This window comes from Macaca nemestrina, chromosome 11 (genome assembly GCF_043159975.1).
Source record: "Macaca nemestrina isolate mMacNem1 chromosome 11, mMacNem.hap1, whole genome shotgun sequence".
Lineage (NCBI taxonomy): Eukaryota > Metazoa > Chordata > Mammalia > Primates > Cercopithecidae > Macaca > Macaca nemestrina.
The window spans coordinates 100,363,183-100,384,658 of NC_092135.1; the positions used below are offsets into that span (position 1 = coordinate 100,363,183).

Here is a 21,476-nt window from a genome sequence, read left to right on the forward strand (position 1 = left end):
GATCTCTTGACCTCGTGATCTGCCAGCCTCAGCCTCCCAAAGTGTTGGGATTACAGGTGTGAGCCACCGCGCCTGGCTTTATTTTATTATTATTATTTTTTTTTTGAGACAGAGTTTCTCTCTTGCCGCCCAGGCTGGAGTGCAATGGGGTGATCTCGGCTCACCGCAACCTCCGCCTCCCGGGTTCAAGTGGTTCTCCTGCCTCAACCTCCCAAGTAGCTGGGATTACAGGCATGCAGCACCACACCCAGCTAATTTTTTTTTTTTTTTTCAGTAGAGACGAGGTTTCTCCATGTTGGTCAGGCTGATGTCCAACTCCCGACCTCGGGTGGTCCGCCCACGTTGGCCTCCCAAAGTGCTGGGATTAGGGGCGTGAGCCACCGTACTGGGCCAGAAACGGTACTTTCAAATGAGGTTCCACTGGGCAGGTATACATGTGGCTCAAGGACTTCAGAGAGCAGTGATAGCTGGTTCTTATTTTAAGATATCCTTTACTGTGTTATACTATGTCATACTTTTCTTTTTTCTTTTTTCTTTTTTTTTTTTTTTTTTTTTGAGACGGAGTCTCGCTCTGTCGCCCAGGCTGGAGTGCAGTGGCGCGATCTCGGCTCACTGCAAGCTCCGCCTCCCGGGTTCACGCCATTCTCCTGCCTCAGCCTCCCGAGTAGCTGGGACTACAGGCGCCCACAACCGCGCCCGGCTAATTTTTTGTATTTTTAGTAGAGACGGGGTTTCACCGTGGTCTCGATTTCCTGACCTTGTGATCCGCCCGCCTCGGCCTCCCAAAGTGCTGGGATTACAGGCGTGAGCCACCGCGCCCGGCATTCTTTTTTTTTTTTTTTTGAGACAGTCTCACTCTGTCACCCAGGCTGGAGTTCAGTGGCACGATCTCGGCTGACTACTTCAACCTCTGCCTCCTGGGTTCCAGCGATTCTTGTGCCTCAGCCTCCAGTGCACCACCACGCCTAGCTAATTTTTTTTGTATTTTTAGTAGAAATGGGGTTTCGCTTTGTTGGCCAGGCTGGTCTGAAACTCCTGGGCTCAAGTGATCCACCGTCTTTGGTCTCCCAAAGTGTTGGGATTACAGGTGTGAGCCACCGCATCCAGCCTACTTTTCTTTTTTAATTCCAAGCCTTAGTAAAAATCTTAACTACATATGGTATAACTTGGAGATAAATGAAGGGTCCTGTATCTACTCTTTGAAGGAAAGTAGAGCTCCATGTTTGAAATCAACAAGGAAAATGGCCGGAGCCAGGCGCGGTGGCTCATGCCTGTAATCCCAGCACTTTGGAAGGCCGACGCGGGCGGATCACCTGAGGTCAGGAGTTTGAGACCAACCTCAACATGGAGAAACCCCGTCTCTACTAAAAATACAAAATTAGCCGGGTGTGGTGGTACATGCCTGTAATCCCAGATACTCGGGAAGCTGGGGCAGGAGAATTGCTTGAACCTGGCAGGCGGAGTTTGGGGTGAGCCGAGATTGTGCCACTGCACTCCAGCCTGGGCAACAACAGCAAAACTCCATCTCAAAAAAACAAAAAAAGGAAAATGGCCGGGTGCGGTGGCTCACGCCTGTAATCCCAGAACTTTGGGAGGCTAAGGCGGGTGGATCACCTGAGGTCAGGAGTTCGAGACCAGCCTGGCCAACATGGTGAAACCCTGTCTCTACCAAAAATACAAAAATTAGCCGGGTGTGGTGGCGGGTGCCTGTAAGCCCAGCTACTCGGGAGGCTGAGGCAGGAGAATCACTTGAACCTGGGAATCGTGCCATTGCACTCCAGCCTGGGCAACAGAGCGAAACTCTGTCTAAAAAAAAAAAAAAAAAAAAAAAAAAAGCAAGGAAAAGCTCTTACAAGACACCAGAAGTCAACAGCAAATAAGTAATTTGTGAAAAATAGAAGTCCTCCTAGGCGCAGTGGCTCACACCTGTAATCTCAGCACCTTGGGACACTGAGGTGGGCGGAGCACGAGGTCAGGAGACCATCCTGGCTAACATGGTGAAACCCCGTCTCAACTAAAATTACAAAAAAAAAAAAAAAATTAGCTGGGCGTGGTGGCATGTACCTGTGGTCCCAGCGACTTGGGAGGCTGAAGCAGGAGAATTGCTTGAACCTGGGAGGTGGAGGTTGTGGTGAGCTGAGATCTTGCCACTGCACTCCAGCCTGGGTGACAGAGCCAGACTCCGTCTCAAAAAAAAAAAGAAAAATAGAAGTCTTTTTCTGTGATCTTTCAAATGCTTGAGAGAAGCTGGGTTTTCCTGTTGTCAGTCACTCAGGATGGGAGGTTCTGATGGTTTTATTTTGCTCTTGAAGAAAAGGGTGACCCCAGAAGCTAGGTTAACTAAAATTTCCAAAGTTAGAAGAAAAGGGAAGGAAAGAGATGAGACAATAAATCTAGGTTTTAAAAGCAAGGCTCTTTTTATTTATTTGTTTATTATTTTTTAAAAGCTTTGTTTTAGGAAGACAGAGAATTAGGTTGCTTTCAGGCCCAAAAGATGTCAGGGAGGCAAATCTCTAATTCTGTTTTCTCTGTACTTCCCAACTGGATTTTCTTCTCTCCCCACAACTATACTTTGATCTTCCAAAATGAGACAATGCCCTGTCCGGTTTCTAGGTTTAAGCCTAAAGATAAAATTCTAAAGTTTTAAAGCAGCTTTTAGTTGTTTGTTTTTCTGACCTGGAAAGGCGTCCCAGGGCTAACTTCTATATTGTTTTTCTGCTAGAGCTAAGAGTTTTTCTTCTATTTTTCTTTGATACCACCCCTTTATGATCATGAAGTTTGTTCTTAGAAGTAGTCAGTATTGGCCGGGCGTAGTGGCTCACACCTATAATCCCAGCAGTTTGGGAGGCCGAGGCGGGCGGATCACCTGAGGTCAGGAGTTTGAGATCAGCCTGGGCAATACGGTGAAACCCCGTCTCTGCTAAAAATACAAAATTAGCCGGGTGTGGTGACACATGCCTGTAATCCCAGCTACTCGGTAGGCTGAGGCAGGAGAATCGCTTGAACCTGGGAGGCAGAGGATGCGGTGAGCCGAGATTGCGCCATTGCGCTCCAGCCTGGGCAACAGGAGTAAATCTCCGTCTCACACACACACACACACACACACACACACACACACACACACACAAAAGTAGTCGGTATTTCTGAGCCCAGGTAATTCCTACATACCTCATTTATTTAACAAGAAATTGGCCTTGGTCCTTATTTCAATAGTTGTTCTAATAATCTGCTTAGTGCCCCTCTGTCCCCTCTTAAAACCAGGACCAGTCCTCCAACTCAAAGCAGAGATATCATCCATGAGGGGCTATAACACATAGTGAAGATCAGTCTTGGCAGATGCTGTTAGTCTGTCCTCTTGGATTTCCATGTTGTATCTCCTTTATTCCCTGCTTCCTTACCCCTATCAGGAAAAAAGTCCTACTTGTTGGGGTTTTGGTGATTAGAGTATTGGGGATTATTTTACCCTTGGATACTATGTTAGTCATTAGGGCTGTTCACAAATATTCAGGTTCTCTTTCTCATGACATGGTAGGATTACATTTTCTGCTTTTTTTTTGTTTGAGACTGAGTCTTGCACTGTCTCCTGAGCTGGAGTGCAGTGGCGCAATCTAGGCTCAATGCAACCTCTGCCTCCCAGGTTCAAGCGATTCTCCTGCCTCGGCCTCCCAAGTAGCTGGGATTACAGGCACCCGCCACCACGCCTGGCTAATTTTTTGTATTTTTAGTTCGAGAAGGGGTTTCACCCGTCTCGAACTCCTGACCTCGTGATCCGCCCGCCTCGGAATCCCAAGTGCTGGGATTACATGAGTGAGCCACCACTCTCGGCCTCTGCCCTCTTAAAGTTAGGTTTGGCCATCTGACTTTGTTGGCCACTAAAATATGAGTGGAAGTAAAGCACACTGCTTCTAGGTGGAAGCTTTTTAATGGCTACAGCAAGACACTGCAACATGAGCAATTAAATTTTATGATCCCTACTGTGGCAATTTGGAAAACATGTCTCAGTGAAGACTCTACCAATCTGGGGACCTCAGTGATTACAGTGAGAGAGTCCATGCAGTGGATGTTTTGCTGAGCTCCCCAGATCCACTCTTTAGGTCTGAAGCATTCTTTCTCCCAACTGCTAGAACTGCTGGTGGCTGACAGTGCTCAGCTGGGTCCCTCTCTGGGGGTAGCTGTTGGCTAAAGAGAACTCTTTTATCAAAGGTCACATCTCTTTCATATGTGCAGCCCATATCCAGTGACTGGTTGGTGTGAACGTATAATTTAACTGGGTTTTACCCAACTTGATTAGGCAGTCTGTCTAATGCTGGATTTCCTACTCCAAGGCAGCAATCAAGGAGCCTAATTTATCAGCATTCTTGAGGGACTTTTTCCCTAGATGTACCCCACTGAAGGAATCTTGAATGAAAAGCGTGCTGGGTTTGGGGGGTCTTTTAGGTGTACCTTAAAGTGTTAGCAGACACAGATTAGGACAATGCTGAAAGGCCAACCCAGTTCCAGAATTCCTGCAGGATTGGTTGATGCCTCGGTTGCAAATGTGTTGCAATTCAACTTCTCCCTCTGCCCAGTCTTGCATCCCTCAATCCCCACAGAGGTTGTTCTTGCCATCATTAGGTAGTAACCTCCTGAATACAAATTTCAGAGTTTCAGTGTCTGTTTCCTGTGAACTCAAGTTGCGATGGGTCCCCTGATGACTTATATCAAACATATAACGTGTGAGAAATAAACCTTGCCGGGCGCGGTGGCTCAAGCCTGTAATCCCAGCACTTTGGGAGGCCGAGACCATCCTGGCTAACACGGTGAAACCCCGTCTTTACTAAAAAATACAAAAAACTAGCCGGGCGAGGTGGCGGGCGCCTGTAGTCCCGGCTACTCGGGAGGCTGAGGCAGGAGAATGGCGTAAAAACCCGGGAGGTGGAGCTTGCAGTGAGCTGAGATCCGGCCACTGCACTCCACCCTGGGCGACACAGCGAGACTCCGTCTCAAAAAAAAAAAAAAAAAAATCTTTATTGCAATAAGATGTTGAGATTCGGGGGATGTTACTGTAATTTAGCCCATCCTGATTAGTACAGATGCCAAACCTCACCTGCATCACCAGTCCTTTGTTCTCAGCTGAGCTTGACTTACATTGTCTACATTGTCTGCCTTTTGTCGTGGACAAGTTTCCTGCCAAGTCCTAATTCTGTTCTTTGATGTTCTTTCTCACTGTAAGTGAACAGCCATGTCCCAACTAAGATATCACAAGAAGGAACAGAAAAGGGAAGAGGGTACATATCTAGTTGTCTACCTACCAAGTCAGTGGCATGTGTTTTTTCATGTGAATTTCCTAAGACCTTTTCTGTGTTCTATATAATTTATTATACATTTATAACATGTACAGTAGTCCTCCCTGGCCCTTATCCACAAGGGATTTGTTCCAAGACCTCCAGTGGATGCCTGAAATTGCAGACAGTACTGAACCCAATTGCTGTAAACTGGAATACATTTCTATTATGTCTTCTACCCACAAATTTAATGCCTTTTCCATCTTAACTAAGCACTTAGTATGCACTGTGGCCATCACTTTTGCAGTCTGAGGTGTGGCAGCAAAACTAGCCTGAATTTATTTTTTCTTCACAATTCAGTTTCACAGATAGATTTTTTTTTTTTTTTTGGCTAGAGTCTCTGTCACCGAGACTGGAGTACAGTGGTGCAATCTCAGCTCACTGCAACCTCCACCTCCCGTGTTCAAACGATTCTCTTGCTTCAGCCTCCAGAGAAGCTGCTGGGATTACAGGTACATGCCACCATGCCCAGCTAATTTTTGTATTTTTAGTAGAGACGGGGTTTCACCATGTTGGCCAGGCACGTCTTGAACTCCTGACCTCAAGTGATCCTCCCACCTCGGTCCCCCAAAGTGCTGGGATTACAAACGTGAGCCACTGTGCCCTGCCAAAGATTCACTGTTACCAGCGATCTTAGCAACCTCAGCATGTAATTTTTTTCCTTCCTTATTAAGTCAATAACTCTTTTTTTCTTTTGAGACTGAGTCTCGCTCTGTTGCCCAGGTTGGAGTGATATGGCACGATCTTGGCTCACTGCAAGCTCCACCTCCCGGGTTCACACCATTCTCCTGCCTCAGCCTCCCAAGTAGCTGGGACTACAGGCACCTGCCACCACATCCGGCTAATTTTGTATTTTCAGGAGAGACAGGTTTTCACCGTGTTAGCTAGGATGGCCTCGATCTCCTGACCTTGTGGATCCGCCCGCCGCCTCGGCCTCCCAAAGTGCTGGAATTACAGGCAAGAACTCTGACATTTTAACTTACAGGAAGCACTTTACAGCTTCTCTATGGCTGAATTGCCAGCATCACTACTCTTGTGCTTTGGGGCCATTATTAAGTAAAATAAAGGTTAGTTGAACACAAGTACTTGGATACTACATACTGCCACAGTCAGTCTGATAAGAGACTGCTACTAAGTGATTAAGGAGGTTATAGCGGATACACTGTACAAATGATGATTCACATCCCAGAAGGACAGTGTGGGATGGCAGTGATTTCATCACAGCTAGTTAGTAACATTACTCAATTTAAAATTTATAAGGCCAGGCGCAGTGGCTCAAGCCTGTAATCCTAGCATGTTGGGAGGCCAGAAGGGCAGATCACCTGAGGTGGGGAGTCTGAGACCAGCCTGACCAACATGGTGAAACTCCGCCTCTACTAAAAATACAAAACTAGCTGGGTGTGGTGGCGCATGCCTGTAATCCCAGCTACTTAGGAGGCGGAGGCAGGAGAATCGCTTGAGTCTGGGAGGCAGAGGTTGCTGTGAGCTGAGATCAGGCCATTGCGCTCCAGCTTGGGCAAGAAAAGAGAAACTCCGTCTCAAAACAAAACAAACACTGTTTATTTCTGGAACTTTCCATTTAATATTTTCAGACCGTGGTTGACCGCAGGTAACTGAAACGGTGGATAAGGGGGAACTACAAAAAGGACACTTAATGTTTCTTGGAAAAAAATCTTAAGCAAATAAAAATTGAATGAAGTACTTGATCTCAATTTGAGGAAGATAAAAGTGTACTACGAATTAATAAACTTTCTGCACCTCTAACATACTAAAATCCAATTTCTCTGAGTGCTAGAAACTCTGTTTTTGAAAGACAAATGGTAAAACAATACCGGTTTCTAATTTAGACCTTTTGGGCAAAACAAAATACAGTAATAAAGCTAATGAATCGGTCGGGTGCGGTGGCTCACGTCTGTAATCCCAGCACTTTGGGAGGTCGAGGCGGGTGGATCACCTGAGGTCAGGAGTTCGAGACCAGCCTGGCAAAGATGATGAAACCCGGTCTCCATTAAAAATACAAAAATTAGCTGGGCGTGGTGGCGCCGCCTGTAATCCCAGCTACTCAGGAGGTTGAGGCCGGAGAATCGCTTGAACCTGGGAGGCAGAGGTTGCAGTGAGCCGAAATCTCGCCACTGCACTGCAGCCTGGGTGACAGAGCAAGAGTTCGTCTCAATAAATAAATAAATAATACCTAAATAAATAAAGCTAATGAATCAAAGCATATGCTCTTCGTCTTTTTAAGGGATTTTACTAGGTAGATTTTTTTTTTCTCTGTCTAAAGGGTAAACAGTATAAACATATTTCAACTAAAAAGAGTCTTAGAATCCGGAGTTGGTATTGCTACAACCCCTAATTATGGAAGATGTTTAGTATAACAGAACCAGTTTAAGGAATGTGGAGATTTATTTACATCAAATTCAGATAAAGAGAGAATAGCAGACTCGAAGAAGCAAGCAGAGCATGACTTAAGGAGTCTATGACTGTATCTGTGGAACTGCCCTTAGCCTCAATAAAAGATCAGCAAAACCAGCCTTCAGCATAACCCTCCTGCCTGGTGGGAGATGGGAAGGCCAGACTTCACCCCTCAAGATCGCCCTCCCACGCGCATTTTCCACCTCGCAGCTAAGAATTCAGTCCAGACTTCCGATCATGGCGCCACGCACGTCACCTTCTCCCTTCGCCGCCGGCAAAATCCCACCCACGTCGGCTGACCCCGCAGCGGGGTGTAAGGGCGGGAGGGATGCTGGTCGCTTGTACAAACCAGATCGAAAAAACGCACTACACAAATCCTTGGAAACTGCGGTACCAACGGGATCTTCTCAATTACTTGAGTGCAAAATGATCCCACTCTCTATCCTGACATAACTCTAGCTCAATTTTCTTTTCACGTGCCCTAAAAAGCCCTCAAGGCCCCCAGCCTTGTGAATCCAGGCCCCCTCTCGGGGTGGACACCGCGCTGTACGGACAGACGCGCGCACACAGCGGGATGATTTATAGATTAAAAGTCTTTTTCTCTCTCTCTCTCTGGCTTCGCATCCTTGCAAATACTCAATATTCCTGTCAACTAAGAAGGCTAAGGGAATGGGCGGTTGAGGAAAGCAGGACGTCGATTACAGCAAACACATCAAAGGCGGGGGGGTCTTTCCAATTCCGGCTTTTGTTTGAGTCAGAGGGGAGCCTGAGGAGGCCAAGGTCTCCGGTTCTGGGAAAGGCGGGTCCATCCGGATTCTTTGGGCTGCGGAGAGGGAGGCTCCAGCGCCGTGAAACAACAGAGGGCAGTTCTGCCCCTCGAGGCTTTCCTCCGAGAGTACTGAGAAGGAGACGCCTCAGTGGGAGAAATCCCGGAATCGGAGGAGTCTGCTAAACGCCTAACAAAAAGATGTGGCCGCCCTCTCTTAAACAAATACGCGAATCCCAAGCCTTGCACGTTTGGAAGTCATGTGTGTGTAAAGGAGAAAGGCCACCGCTGCCCACCGCGGCCCCACCCAGCCCTCGGCCATTCAAGGGACAGACGCGCCGCGCTGGGGCCTCTGAGCCCTCAACCAGCCCGGGACGAGGGGCGGGGCCGGGCGGGGTCGTGAGCGCGCAGGCGCAGTGCGGGCTTCATCCTGCCGCCGGCGCCGCCGCCGCCGCCCGCGCTGCACCACAGGCCAGAGACAGACAGGGCCGGGAAGAGCCGTAGACTGAGGAGGAGGCGGCGGCGGAGGCGGGGCGACTCCGGTGACCGGGAGCGCCGCAGACTCGCAGCTGCGGCGACTCCCCCCTTTGTGTCTGGTCTGCTCGGAGCCACTGGAAGTGCTTCCTGGAGGGACGCAGGGTGTCTCGCCGCCTCACTGCCCACTCCCTTCCCCGGCTACCTTCATCCGCCCTCCCGCCGCCCCCCGCCCTCGGTCCGCGACGCCCGAGCTCCTCCCGGAGCCCAGAGCTGCGGGAGAACGAGGCGGTGGCGGCGGCGGCGGCGGCGGCGGCGGCTTCCTCGGGGGGTTGTGATTCGCTCACAGGAGCCATTGACGGGAGAAGACGAGGCTTTCATGGTGGAATTTACCTCAGGCAAGATGGAGCGGCAGGAATAAAAAGCGAGGAAGGGAAGGGAGCGCCGCCAGGAGGGCTAGAAGGGGCAGCCTCTCGCACCCCGTCCGCCCGCGGTCTCGGGGAGCCCGGGCCGGGGCCGCGACCCCTCCCCTCCCCCGCTCCTACGTTTCCTCAGCCTTCGCCAGGGCCTCCCCGACCCTCTCACGGTTGTTCCGCGAAGGCGTGGGGACTGTGAGCTTGTCATGGAGGCAGGCACCTTTTTGGATCCAGTCAAGGAAGAGGATTTGTTGTTTTCGAAATCAGAGTGAAGGAAGCACCGAAGCGAAACTTAAGGAATCCTGCCTTCCCGGAGCCGCGGGCGATGCGACTCGGGCTGCCGGGCGCCGCCGCCGCCCGCCCGGCTTCGTCCTTCCCGACAGTCAGGAACTAGTTCTGACCCTCGCCCCCCGGATCCGGATCGAATCCCCGCCCTCCGCACCCTGGATATGTTTTCTCCCAGACCTGGATATTTTTTTGATATCGTGAAACTACGAGGGAAATAACTTGGGAGATTTCTTCTTGGCTCCCTGCTTTCCCCACAGACATGCCTTCAGTTTGGAGGGCCGCGGCACCCCGTCCGAGGCGAAGGAACACCCCCAGCCGCAGGGGAGAGAAATGAAGGGAATTTCTGCAGCGGCATGAAAGCTCTGCAGCTAGGTCCTCTCATCTGCCATTTGTCCTTTCAAACTGCATTGTGATACGGGCAGGATCAGTCCACGGGAGAGAAGACGAGCCTCCCGGCTGATTCTCCGCCTCTCTACTTCCCATATTTCTTTTCTTTGCCCTCCTGCTTCTTGGCTGGCCCAGGGATGACTTCCTCGCTGCAGCGGCCCTGGCGGGTGCCCTGGCTACCATGGACCATCCTGCTGGTCAGCACTGCGGCCGGTGAGTAGCTCCGGCCGGCGCGTCCCGGCCACTTCCCCTGCGGGTGGTGAGGGAGGGAGCCCTCAGAGGCCGAGGCCTGTGCTCGCCCTTCGTCACGCGTCCCCCCGATCGCGGAGCTGCGAACCGGTGCCGGCGCGCCTGCCCCATGCCTTCCAGGGAAATCGCTTTTAATATTCCTGTGTATTTTCCTATCCCCACTTCCATATTCCCACCCCACCCCCCTTCACGGGGTGAAAAAGACATATTGGGTGTGGTATCTTGACATTTTTAGCTGTGAGGTAATGCAACGATTAAAAATAATATTTTAATCACCAGTGAAGTGTCTATTATGAGGTCTCTGGAAACAGACCTGTAGATTTTTAAAATTATTATTATAAAGAAGCGGTTTTGGCTTACAGTAAAAAGAACATCAACTAGAGAACACACACTTGAACCTTATTTTGAGATTTAGATCACTCTGGAATCCATGTTCCTTTCATTATTCAGAAATTTTACCGAATGAATAGAATAAATGTTGAGGAAGCCGGAACTGTGAGATTCTTGATATATTGTATTACACGGTTTGATAAGTTTACTGTTAGTCACCTGGCATCTCTCTGTTGGCTTTGCTGTCGAGACAACTTTGACCTGACATTAGACTTCTAGGAGATTTGACTCCGAAAGTTCTTTGACATTTCATTAAAGTCTAAAGGGTGGTAGTCATCCTTTCTTTTGGATATTTTCATTTCAGTTCTCAGAAACCTTAGGAAAAAGACCACATCTTCTATTTGCAACTATTTTTTCAAGCAGTCTTTTGGTGATTTGCTTTTAGAAATTTTGAGAAGTGAATTCTACATGTAACTCGTACACTTGGTTTATGATGGGCAAATGGATTGTGCTTTTAAAACGAGTAAAGGACCAAATTACCCTTTCGAATTACTTTTTTTCTTTTGATAAGTGTGTTTCACATTAAACAAATTTCTCATTGCTATGTTAGATACAGAGGTTATTTGCTTAATTTGGTTTTAAAAGTCTGACCTAGGAAAATGCCGAAAGAAAATTTGAAGTTTCCTTTTATGCTTTTGATATTGTTGAATAATGTCTACTGTTGATTAATGTCTGTTAAATTGATGATAAATCTATATGGTTCTGTTAAAATAATTTGAACTTCTGAATTTACTTTAAAACTGATATTTTAATATTTTTAATAATTGTAGTTGCTTTCAGAGTAAAAATGATTTTTCTCCAAATTTCTTTTTTTTTTTTTTGAGACGGAGTCTTGCTCTGTCACCCAGGCTGGAGTGCAGTGGCCGGATCTCAGCTCACTGCAAGCTCCGCCTCCCGAGTTCACGCCATTCTCCTGCCTCAGCCTCCCGAGTAGCTGGGACTACAGGCGCCCGCCACCGCGCCCGGCTAGTTTTTTGTATTTTTTAGTAGAGACGGGGTTTCACCGTGTTAGCCAGGATGGTCTCGATCTCCTGACCTCGTGATCCGCCCGTCTCGGCCTCCCAAAGTGCTGCGATTACAGGCTTGAGCCACTGCGCCCGGCCCAAATTTCTTTATATTGTGTTAGCTATTTAAATTCTCTAGCCACAAGCCATGTGGTTCCTGTAAAATATGGAGTAAAAGGCCTTAAACATTCCATGAGCAGAAATCTGAGAACATACACTTTTCAGTGTTCTTTGTTATTCTTAACCTTTTAAGAATATAGATTCTCATTTATCTTGACGTGCTCGTAATATTGTGATCAGAACTGATAAAAGTAAGAGAAAAAGCATTTATTTAAAAATAAACTTAATTTTTGTTTGGTAGTACAGTCATTTTAGAAGAGTGTCTCTTAAAAGAGAGAGAATAAAAGAATCACTGCTAGTGGTTTTAGTCTTTTTTTCTTTAGTGCATAGCACTAGATGCATAGCACCAGATGACAAAATTTGTGAAGCTGGATTTCAGACTTGTAATAGTAATGATAATAGCTAGTATTTATTAAGTGCCTGCCATGCACCATCAGCTATTCAAATAACTTTACATATATTTTTTCATTTCATCCTCATGACAATTCTATTTTGTAGGTTATTATCATTCCCCTTTTCCATAGAAGGAGAGTAAAGTACAGAGAATTTGAATAACTCACCACACAGTCAGTAAATTATGGAGCCAGGATTACAGCGTGCGCCTTTACGTACCACATTAATGGTAACAGCAGCAATAACGGCAACAACTTCTCACTTTTACTGGATGTATGAGATGGAGTAATGCCTTCACCAGATCAACCTTTGTAAAGAAGCAGGGACACTTACAAGGTGTCAGTGCAGCAGTGGTTATGCAAATGTCATAGTTCTGAACATGTAAAACTTTGCTTTGCCTAATATTGAAGTGGCTGGTGCAGCTTCATTAAGTGCAAGCTGATTAAAGAGGGCCTGTGTGGATTTGGGTTATATAGATGCAGTGATGTTAACTGGACAGGTGTAAATAGTGCAGCTGAACAGGAAAATAAATCCTAGAAGACAGATTGATAGCACATCCTTTTTTGGGGTCATGGATACATCATTTCTTTTGAATCCCTCTTTCTCACTTACCAAGTTCTTGGACTCCTTAATTCTTAGAACGTTTTCTTCTCTTGTCTTTTTTTTTTCAGACAGGATCTCACTCTGTCTCCCAGGCTGGAGTGCAGTGGTGTGACCTCGGTTCACCACAGCTTACGCCTCCCAGGCTCAAGTGATTCTCCTGCCTCAGCCTCCAGAGTAGCTGGGATTACAGGAGTGCACCACCACACCCAGCTAATTTTTTTTCCTTTTTTTTTTTTTTCTTTTAGACAGAGTCTCGCTCTGTTGCCCAGGCTGGAGTGCAGTGGCGCCATCTCAGCTCACTGCAACCTCTGCCTCCCGGGTTCAAGCGATTCTTCTGCCTCAGCCTCCCAAGTAACTGGGACTACAGGTGTGTGCCACCACGCCTGGCTAATTTATGTATTTTTAGTAGAGACAGAGTTTGACCGTATTGGCCAGGCTGATCTCAAACTCCTCACTTCGTGGTCCACCCACCTCTGCCTCCCAAAGTGCTGGGATTACAGGCGTGAGCCACTGTGCCTGGGCTGGATTTCTTAAATATGGTAATTCAGTGACATTTTGCTGTGTAATTATTGGCAACTACAAAATCTTAGTGGCATGGAACAATAGGCATTTATTCTGCTCCATGTGTCTCTTTCTGGGGTCCAGGCTAGAGGGAGAGGTAACATCTATCTGGGGGAAGCTGGTGTCATAGCATTGCCAGAAGAGAAAGAGGCCAAGCCCCAACCCTACCAGCACATTTCCAGACTCTGCTCTCCTGACATCACATTGGCTGACCAAGTCATATGGCCAAGCTCAGAAACAAGAGATATCAAAGTACACTTTGCCTATGATGAAGCTAATATAATATTTGGATGTATAGTACTATTGCAGAAGAATGAAGAATTGAAATCCTCAGTCGACCACATATAATCAATAAGATGGTCCAGAAGGGAGGCTTTTCTTACTCTTGGAAAAGGGCCAAACTCTTAGTTTTTTGCATTAAAGTTAGATAAACTTTGATCTCTACAAAAGCTATTCTGGCATGTGGGATTATGTGATAGTAGTGGTATTGATGTGGATAAGTAGTGAGGAGAGAGATAACTGTTCACACAAAGACAAAACCTTTCCTTCATTAAAGGCTAGTTTTTGTTTGTTTGTATTTTTGAGACAGAGTCTTGCTCTGTTGCCTGGGCTGGAGTGCAGTGGCGCAATCTCTGCTCACTGCAAATTCCACCTCCCGGGTTCATGCCATTCTCCTGCCTCAGCGTCCCGAGTAGCTGGGACTACAGGTGCCCGCCACCATGCCCGGCTAATTTTTTTGTATTTTTAGTAGAGACAGGGTTTCACCGTGTTAGCCAGGATGGTCTCAATCTCCTGACCTCGTGATCCGCCCGCCTCGGCCTCCCAAAGTGCTGGGATTACAGGCATGAGCCACCGCGCCCGAAGGCCAGTTTTTTTTTTTTTAACAATGAAAGAGAAGAAATTCATTATTGATTTCTGATGGGTAAATTCTAACCATTAAAAAATACTGAGTGGAATCTGTGTGAATCAGTTAATTTTATAATTGGCTACACCACTTACTTTGGCACCTACTTGTAGATTGCTGTGCTGTTGGATATCAGTTTTTGGGTTTTTTTTTGAGATGGAGTCTTCCTCTGTCGCCCAGCCTGGAGTGGAGTGGCATGATCTCGACTCAATACAACCTCCGCCTCCTAGGTTCAAGCCATTCTCCAGCCTCAGCCTCCCGAGTAGCTGGGATTATAGGTGCACACCACCATGCCTGGCTAATTTTTGTTTTTTTTGAGAGGGAGTCTCGCTCTGTCGCCCAGGCTGGAGTGCAGTGGCCAGATCTCGGCTCACTGCAAGCTCCGCCTCCCGGGTTTACACCATTCTCCTGCCACAGCCTCCTGAGTAGCTGGGACTACAGGCACCCGCCACCAGGCCTGGCTAGTTTTTTTGTATTTTTTAGTAGAGACAGGGTTTCACCGTGTTAGCCAGGATGGTCTCGATCTCCTGACCTCGTGATCCACCCGTCTCGGCCTCCCAAAGTGCTAGGATTACAGGCGTAAGCCACCGAGCCAGAAATTTTTTTATTTTTAGGAGAGACGGGGTTTCACCACGTTGGCCAGGCTGGTCTCAAAACTCCTTACCTCAGCTGATTCACCCACCTCGGTCTCCCAAAGTGCTGGGATTACAGGTGTGAGCTACCACACCTGGCTGGATATCAGTTTTATGTATTTGCCTTGTCCTCCGAACTGATAATTGCTTCCAGAGGACAGTGTTCATGTCTTACTAGTTTTATAATTTACCATATTGCTATGCATATAGTAGACATTTAAGAAATATTTAGTGAATAATAAAAAGGAATTTCAACCAGGAATATTCTAGGATTGTTTATTGACTCAAATAACACACTAGTAACTTTTTCTTTGTCCTAGTTCCTTCAACTATAAAGTATGTAGTTTAAGAGGTATAGTGGGAAGACCACTGTTGGGAGTTAATGAGACCTAGATTCTAGGTGATTCCGGGCAAATAGGTCACTTAACATAGTTTTCTCACTTGTAATAATACGGGGTTGTACTTGATCTTTTCGAAATACAGATTCATGGGTATCCCACTAGACCTACTGAATCCAAATCTCTGGACAACGAGCCTGGGAATCTGCCTTTGATGTCCCTATCAACCAGTAAATTTTAGGTACCTTTGAGAACTATAATTAATAGATATTATAAAATCACAACCATATAAAAATGCATGCATCTTTTTTCTTTTTTTTTTTGCTGGGCGTGGTGACTCACACCTGCAATCCCAGCATTTTGGGAGTCCGAGGCGGGCGGATCATGAGGTTAGGAGATTCTTTCTCTCAAGTTCTGTAAGTTTATTATTTCTACTTTTTGTGGTAATTACTACTTAATCTATATCTTTTATTGCTTAATCCAGTAAACATTGGGAACAAACATTTCTTAATTTGTACATGAAGCAATTACGCAAAACCTTTTTCCTTTTAAAAATTTGCAGTGTGGCCTAGGTGAATTGGCTCACACCTGTAATCCTGGCACTTGGGGAGGCCAAGGCGGGCGGATCACTTGAGGTCAGGATTTTGAGACCAGCCTGGCCAACATGATGAAACCCTGTCTCTACAAAAAATACAAAAATTTGGCTGGGCGCGGTGGCTCACGCCTATAATCCCAGCACTTTGGGAAGCCAACACGGGCAGATCACCCGAGGTCAGGAGTTCGAGACCAGCCTGGCTAACATGGTGAAACCCTGTCTCTACTAAAATACAAAATTAGGTTGGGAGCCATGGTTCATGCTTGTAATCCCAGCACTTTGGGACGTCAGGGTGGGCTGATCACCTGAGGTCGGGAGTTCGAGACCAACCTGGCCATCATGGTGAAACTCCATCTCTACTAAAAATACAAAATTAGCCAGGTGTGGTGGCACATGCCTGTAATCCTAGCTACTCGGGAGGCTGAGGCAGGAGAATCGTTTAAACCTGGGAAGCAGAGGTTGCAGTGAGCCGAGGTTGCACCTCTGCACTTCAGCCTGGGCAACAAGAGCAAAACTGTCTAAAAAAAAAAAAAAAAGAACGAAAAGAAAAAACAAGGCCGGGCACCGTGGCTCAAGCCTGTAATCCCAGCACTTTGGGAGCCCGAGACAGGTGGATCACGAGGTCAGGAGATGGAGACCATCCTGGCTAACACGGTGAAACCCTGTCTCTACTAAAAAATACAAAAAACTAGCTGGGCGAGGTGGCGGGCGCCTGTAGTCCCAGCTACTCGGGAGGCTGAGGCAGGAGAATGGCGTGAACCCGGGAGGCGGAGCTTGCAGTGAACTGAGATCTCGCCACTGCACTCTAGCCTGGGCGACAGAGCGAGACTCCGTCTCAAAAAAAAAAAAAAAAAAAAAAGAAAAAGAAAAAACAAAATTAGCCAGATGTGGTGGCGCATGCCTGTAATCTCAGCTACTCAGGAAGCTGAGGCAGGAGAATTGCTTGAACCCGGGAGGCGGAGGTGGCATTGAGCCGAGATCGTACCACTGCACTCCAGCCTGGGCGACAGGGTGAGACTCCCGTCTCAGAAAAAAAAAATTACTATTTTCAAAGGCACTCTCATACCTGTAATCCTAGCACTTTGGGCGGCCGAGGCTGGCGGATCAACTGACGTCAGTAGTTCGAGACCAGCCTGGCCAATATGGTGAAACCCCATCTCTACTAAAAATACAAAAATTAGCTGGGTGTAGTGGCAGTCGCCTATAATCCCAGCTACTTGGGTGGCTGAGGCAGGAGAATCCCTTGAACCGGGGAGGTGGAGGTTGCAGTGAGCCAAGATTGTGCCTCTTCACTACAGCCTTGGCAAAAGAGCGAAACTCCCATCTCAAAAAAACAAAACAAAACAAAACCACTGATATGAAAGATTATATGCATGCCTAGAATCACGATGCTCAACACTATACCTTAACCCTGCCTTGTGCATCAGTAACGTTTAAAATACATTACCTAAATTATCAAGATATAGTACAAAATGTGTGCAGTCATTCACATCTTAAATGTGTTGACAGCAGACTTGGTGGAAAAATTATGAGACATGATAAAGTATTGTGCCAGAGGCATTGGCCTAAGAATTTTAGATGGAGTTAGGTATTTGGAAGAGTTAGGTATTTGATCCACGTCTGTTTCTGGAAGGGTAGATGCAAATGGAGGTTGAGAAATTTCAGTTTCTTTCTTTCTTTCTTTCTTTTTCTCTCTCTGTCGTGTCGTGTCATGTCCTGTCCTGTGTTGTGTTGTCTTGTCTTGTCTTTTTGAGACGGAATTTTGCTCTTCTTGCCCAGGCTGGAGTGCAATGGCAGGATCTCCACTCACGGCAACCTTCACCTCCCGGGTTCAAGTGATTCTTGTTCCTCAGCCTCCCGAGTAGCTGGGATTACAGGCATGCACCACCACGCCCAGCTAATTTTGTATTTGTGGTAGAGACGGGGTTTCTCCATGCTGGTCAGGCTGGTCTTGAACTCCCGACCTCATGTGATCTGCCTGCCTCAGCTTCCCAAAGTGCTGGGATTACAGGAGTAAGCCACCGCGCCTGGCTGAGAAATTTCAGTTTCTTAAAGCCAGATCTCACTTCTCCTTTCTCCTTCAAAACAGTAGTTTGCCCTTATCATTGGTGTCAAAAATATACACGATCATGTACTTTCATTCTGCCCCAGTAAGTTTAGTGCAAAATAGGATAATTTAGAACAAAATGTGTTAATGATAAGTGTGAAGGGATAAAATATTTGGCCAGTAATCCAAATTCTCGTTTTTTTGTTTCATTTAGATGAGGAAATAGTTAAGACTTTCTATTATTATTAATCTGTTTTCAATCTTTGCTTTTGTAGATAAGAATAGTCTATGAGCAAAGCTATATAATTGTTGTAGACGCACCAGGCTATCCTTTTAGGGCAAGCTTTTTTTTTGTTTTCATTTGAAAAATTAAGAGAAAAAATATTAATCTTCACACAACCCTAACACTTTTTGTTTTGGTATGTTTTCTTCTAATTAAAAAGAAAGATGCTTTTTTTTTTTTTTTTTTTTTTTTTGAGACGGAGTCGTCTCGCTCTGTTGCCCAGGCGGAGTACAGTGGCATGATCTCGGCTCATGACAACCTCCACCTCCTGGGTTCAAGTGATTCTCCTGCCTCAGCCGCCAGAGTAGCTGGGACTACAGGTGTGCACCACCATGCCCCACTAATTTTTGTATTTTTAGTAGAGACAGGGTTTCACTGTGTTGGCCAGGCTGGTCTCGAACTCCTAACCTCGTGATCCACCCACCTTGGCCTCCCAAAGTGCTGGGATTACAGGCATGAGCCACCACGCCCGGCAAAAAAAAAAGATGCATGTGTTTTTATATGGTTGTGATTTTATAATATCTATTAATTATATCTCAGATTTTTTTACATAGAATAATATGTCATAGGTATATGTGATCTTAATAGCTATCATTTTTTCATAATTGTGTGATATTCCATTGAGTGTATTTGTTATTTACTTAATTCATATTGGGAGATGTTTAGGTTGTTTCTGATTTTCTTCTCTAATAAACAATGTCATATTTAATACTTCTGTGCATATGTCCTGCTTATTTTTTATTTATTTCCAAGTTCTTGTTTTGACCTATCAGCAGCATGAGCCAATTTAATCCTTTTTTTTTTCATCCTTCAAGTACTTCTTCATTTGGCTTCTAAGATACTATTCTCTCTTGATTTTTCTCCTACCTCACCAGCAACTTTGATAGTTCCTCCTTATGTCCCTGATGGCTAAATATTGTTGTGTTGTTTCAGGATTCAGTCTTTAGACCTTTTCTTTTCTCTGTGTGCACCAACCCTCTTGGTGATCTCATCCAGTTTTATGGCTTTAAATATCATCTAAAGGTGGACAAGTTTCGAATTTATTTCTATCTCAGACTTCTTTCCTTGAAATTCTTTTGCGTGTAGCCAGCTGTGTATCTGTCGTATCTACTTTGATGTCTGATATTCATCACAAACTTTACCTGTTCCAAACTGAACTTCTGAAGCTGCTTCACCAGACCTGTTCCTCCTATGTCTTAGCCTATTCAGCAAATGTCAGTTCTATCCTTCCAGTTGTTAAGGCCCGAATTAGAGATACCTTTGTCTCCTGTCTTTCTTTTTTTCACATTCTTATCCAATGTGATAGCAAAAACTCTTGACTTTACCTTCAAAATATATCTAGAATCTTACTGCTTTTTACCACCTCCACTATGCTACTACCTTAATCTAAAAGCCACTGTCTTCTTACTTGTACTTTTTTACTAGACTCTGTTTTCTCTGTTAACATGTTTGCTTTATTACAGTCTCCTTTCAACATAGTAGCCTGAGTGAGCCTTTTCTTTTCTTTTCTTTTAATTTTTTTTTCCAGACAGAGTCTCACTCTGTCATCCTGGCTGGAGTACAGTGGTGCGACCTCGACTCAGTGCAACCTCCACCTCCCAGATTCAAGCGATTCTCCTGCCTCAACCTCCCAAGTAGCTAGGATTACAGGCGCGTGCCATCATACCCAGCTAATTTTTTTTTTTGTATTTTTAGTAGAGACAGGATTTCACTGTGTTAGCCAGGATGGTCTCAATCTCCTGGCCTCATGATCTGCCTGTCTCGGCCTCCCAAAGTGCTAGGATTACAGGTGTGAGCCACCATCCTGGCCAGACCCTTTTCATACATAAGTTAGATAAGACATTTCTTTGCTTATCTCATTCTTATTCCCATCTCATTCAGAATAATAGTCACAGCCATTTAAAATATTGTACACAATCTGGCTTCTGCAATTTATGACCTCATGTGCCAACCTCTGTCTTGCTCAACTTTTATTGGGCTTTTAACTTTACAAACTAGGAAATATTCAGAAAATTAAATATTTTAGAAGAGATTAGATTTAAAATACCTTATTCTATATAATTTGACAGTGGCTACAATTAGTAAATATATATTGGGGAAGTGAAGAGACACATAAGCATTTCTCAAGTCTTTAGTATAGTCACTAAGTGCTTTACATGTATACTATGTTATCTCGTTATCCTCTAAACAGACTGATCAGTACTATTATTTTTCTTTATTCTGCAGATGATTAAACTGAGTAAGTGGGACACTTGGGAATCAAGGTCAGGCCCCTGTAGCTCCAAAGCAAAACATTCGTATAATATATAAAGTGTTAGTCTAAAGGCTTAAAATATTTGGAATCTTTTAGGCATCTGAAAATCTTACTGGGATTTTGATCATGCCAGAATAATTGTCCAGATTGAACTATGTCTTAGGTATAGTCTCTTATTTTGCTGTAAATGACAGCAAATATCTTAGGTTTTGTTTTATGTGTAGCATTCAAATGTCAGTGGATAATAAAAAAAATTCATTGAAGATTCAAAGCTTCAATTTTGGAAAAGAACGCCAGTTAGATTAGAAGAATGATGATGACATATTTAGTTGAGGATAAATTTTTAATGTTTCCATGTGTTCTTAGTGATTAAAACTCCATGGGGCCAGTCTAGTGTGAAGAATAACTTTTTATATTTAGTTACTTCACAAACGACTGTATTGTGCTGTTATAAGGCAAGATTAAAAACAGTCAAATGATCTGAAGAGATGAATTTATTCATGTTACTTATTGAAACAAAGTTTTATGTGGGATATAACTTTTCTGAGATATTTAATCGTTTTTTCCTTTGGCTAAACCAATGTGTTAACTTGATGAAACATTATCAAGAATGCTAATCTATAAATTCTGTTTAGTCTTTCACACCAACTTGTTCCATTTGTACAGCTGTTTCTTAAGAATCATTGTTTGGGCCGGGCGCGGTGGCTCAAGCCTGTAATCCCAGCACTTTGGGAGGCCGAGACGGGCGGATCGCGAGGTCAGGAGATCGAGACCATCCTGGCTGACACAGTGAAACCCCGTCTCTACTAAAAAAATACAAAAAAACTAGCCGGGCGAGGTGGTGGGCGCCTGTAGTCCCAGCTACTCGGGAGGCTGAGGCAGGAGAATGGCGTGAACCCGGGAGGTGGAGCTTGCAGTGAGCCAAGATCACGCCACTGCACTCCAGCCTGGGCAGCAGAGCGAGACTCTGTCTCAAAAAAAAAAAAAAAAAAAAAAAAAGAATCATTGTTTGGCTGGGCACGGTGGCTCATGTCTG

General features: G+C 45.5%; 1 protein-coding gene across 3 annotated transcripts in view; it reads left to right on the forward strand.

Moving 5' to 3' along the window:
* Positions 1-9,278: 9,278 nt before the first annotated feature.
* Positions 9,279-21,476, forward strand: part of LOC105468076 (bone morphogenetic protein receptor type 2) — a 210,383-nt gene continuing 198,185 nt past the window's right edge. Inside the window, exon 1 of one of the 3 annotated variants that reach the window (XM_011718035.3) lies at positions 9,279-10,280. In XM_011718035.3, the coding sequence (XP_011716337.1) occupies positions 10,205-10,280 (76 nt within the window). In that variant the 5' untranslated portion in view covers positions 9,279-10,204. The remainder of the gene's footprint in view (positions 10,281-21,476) is intronic. The other 2 variants (XM_011718036.3, XM_011718034.3) reach the window with 2 other exon arrangements.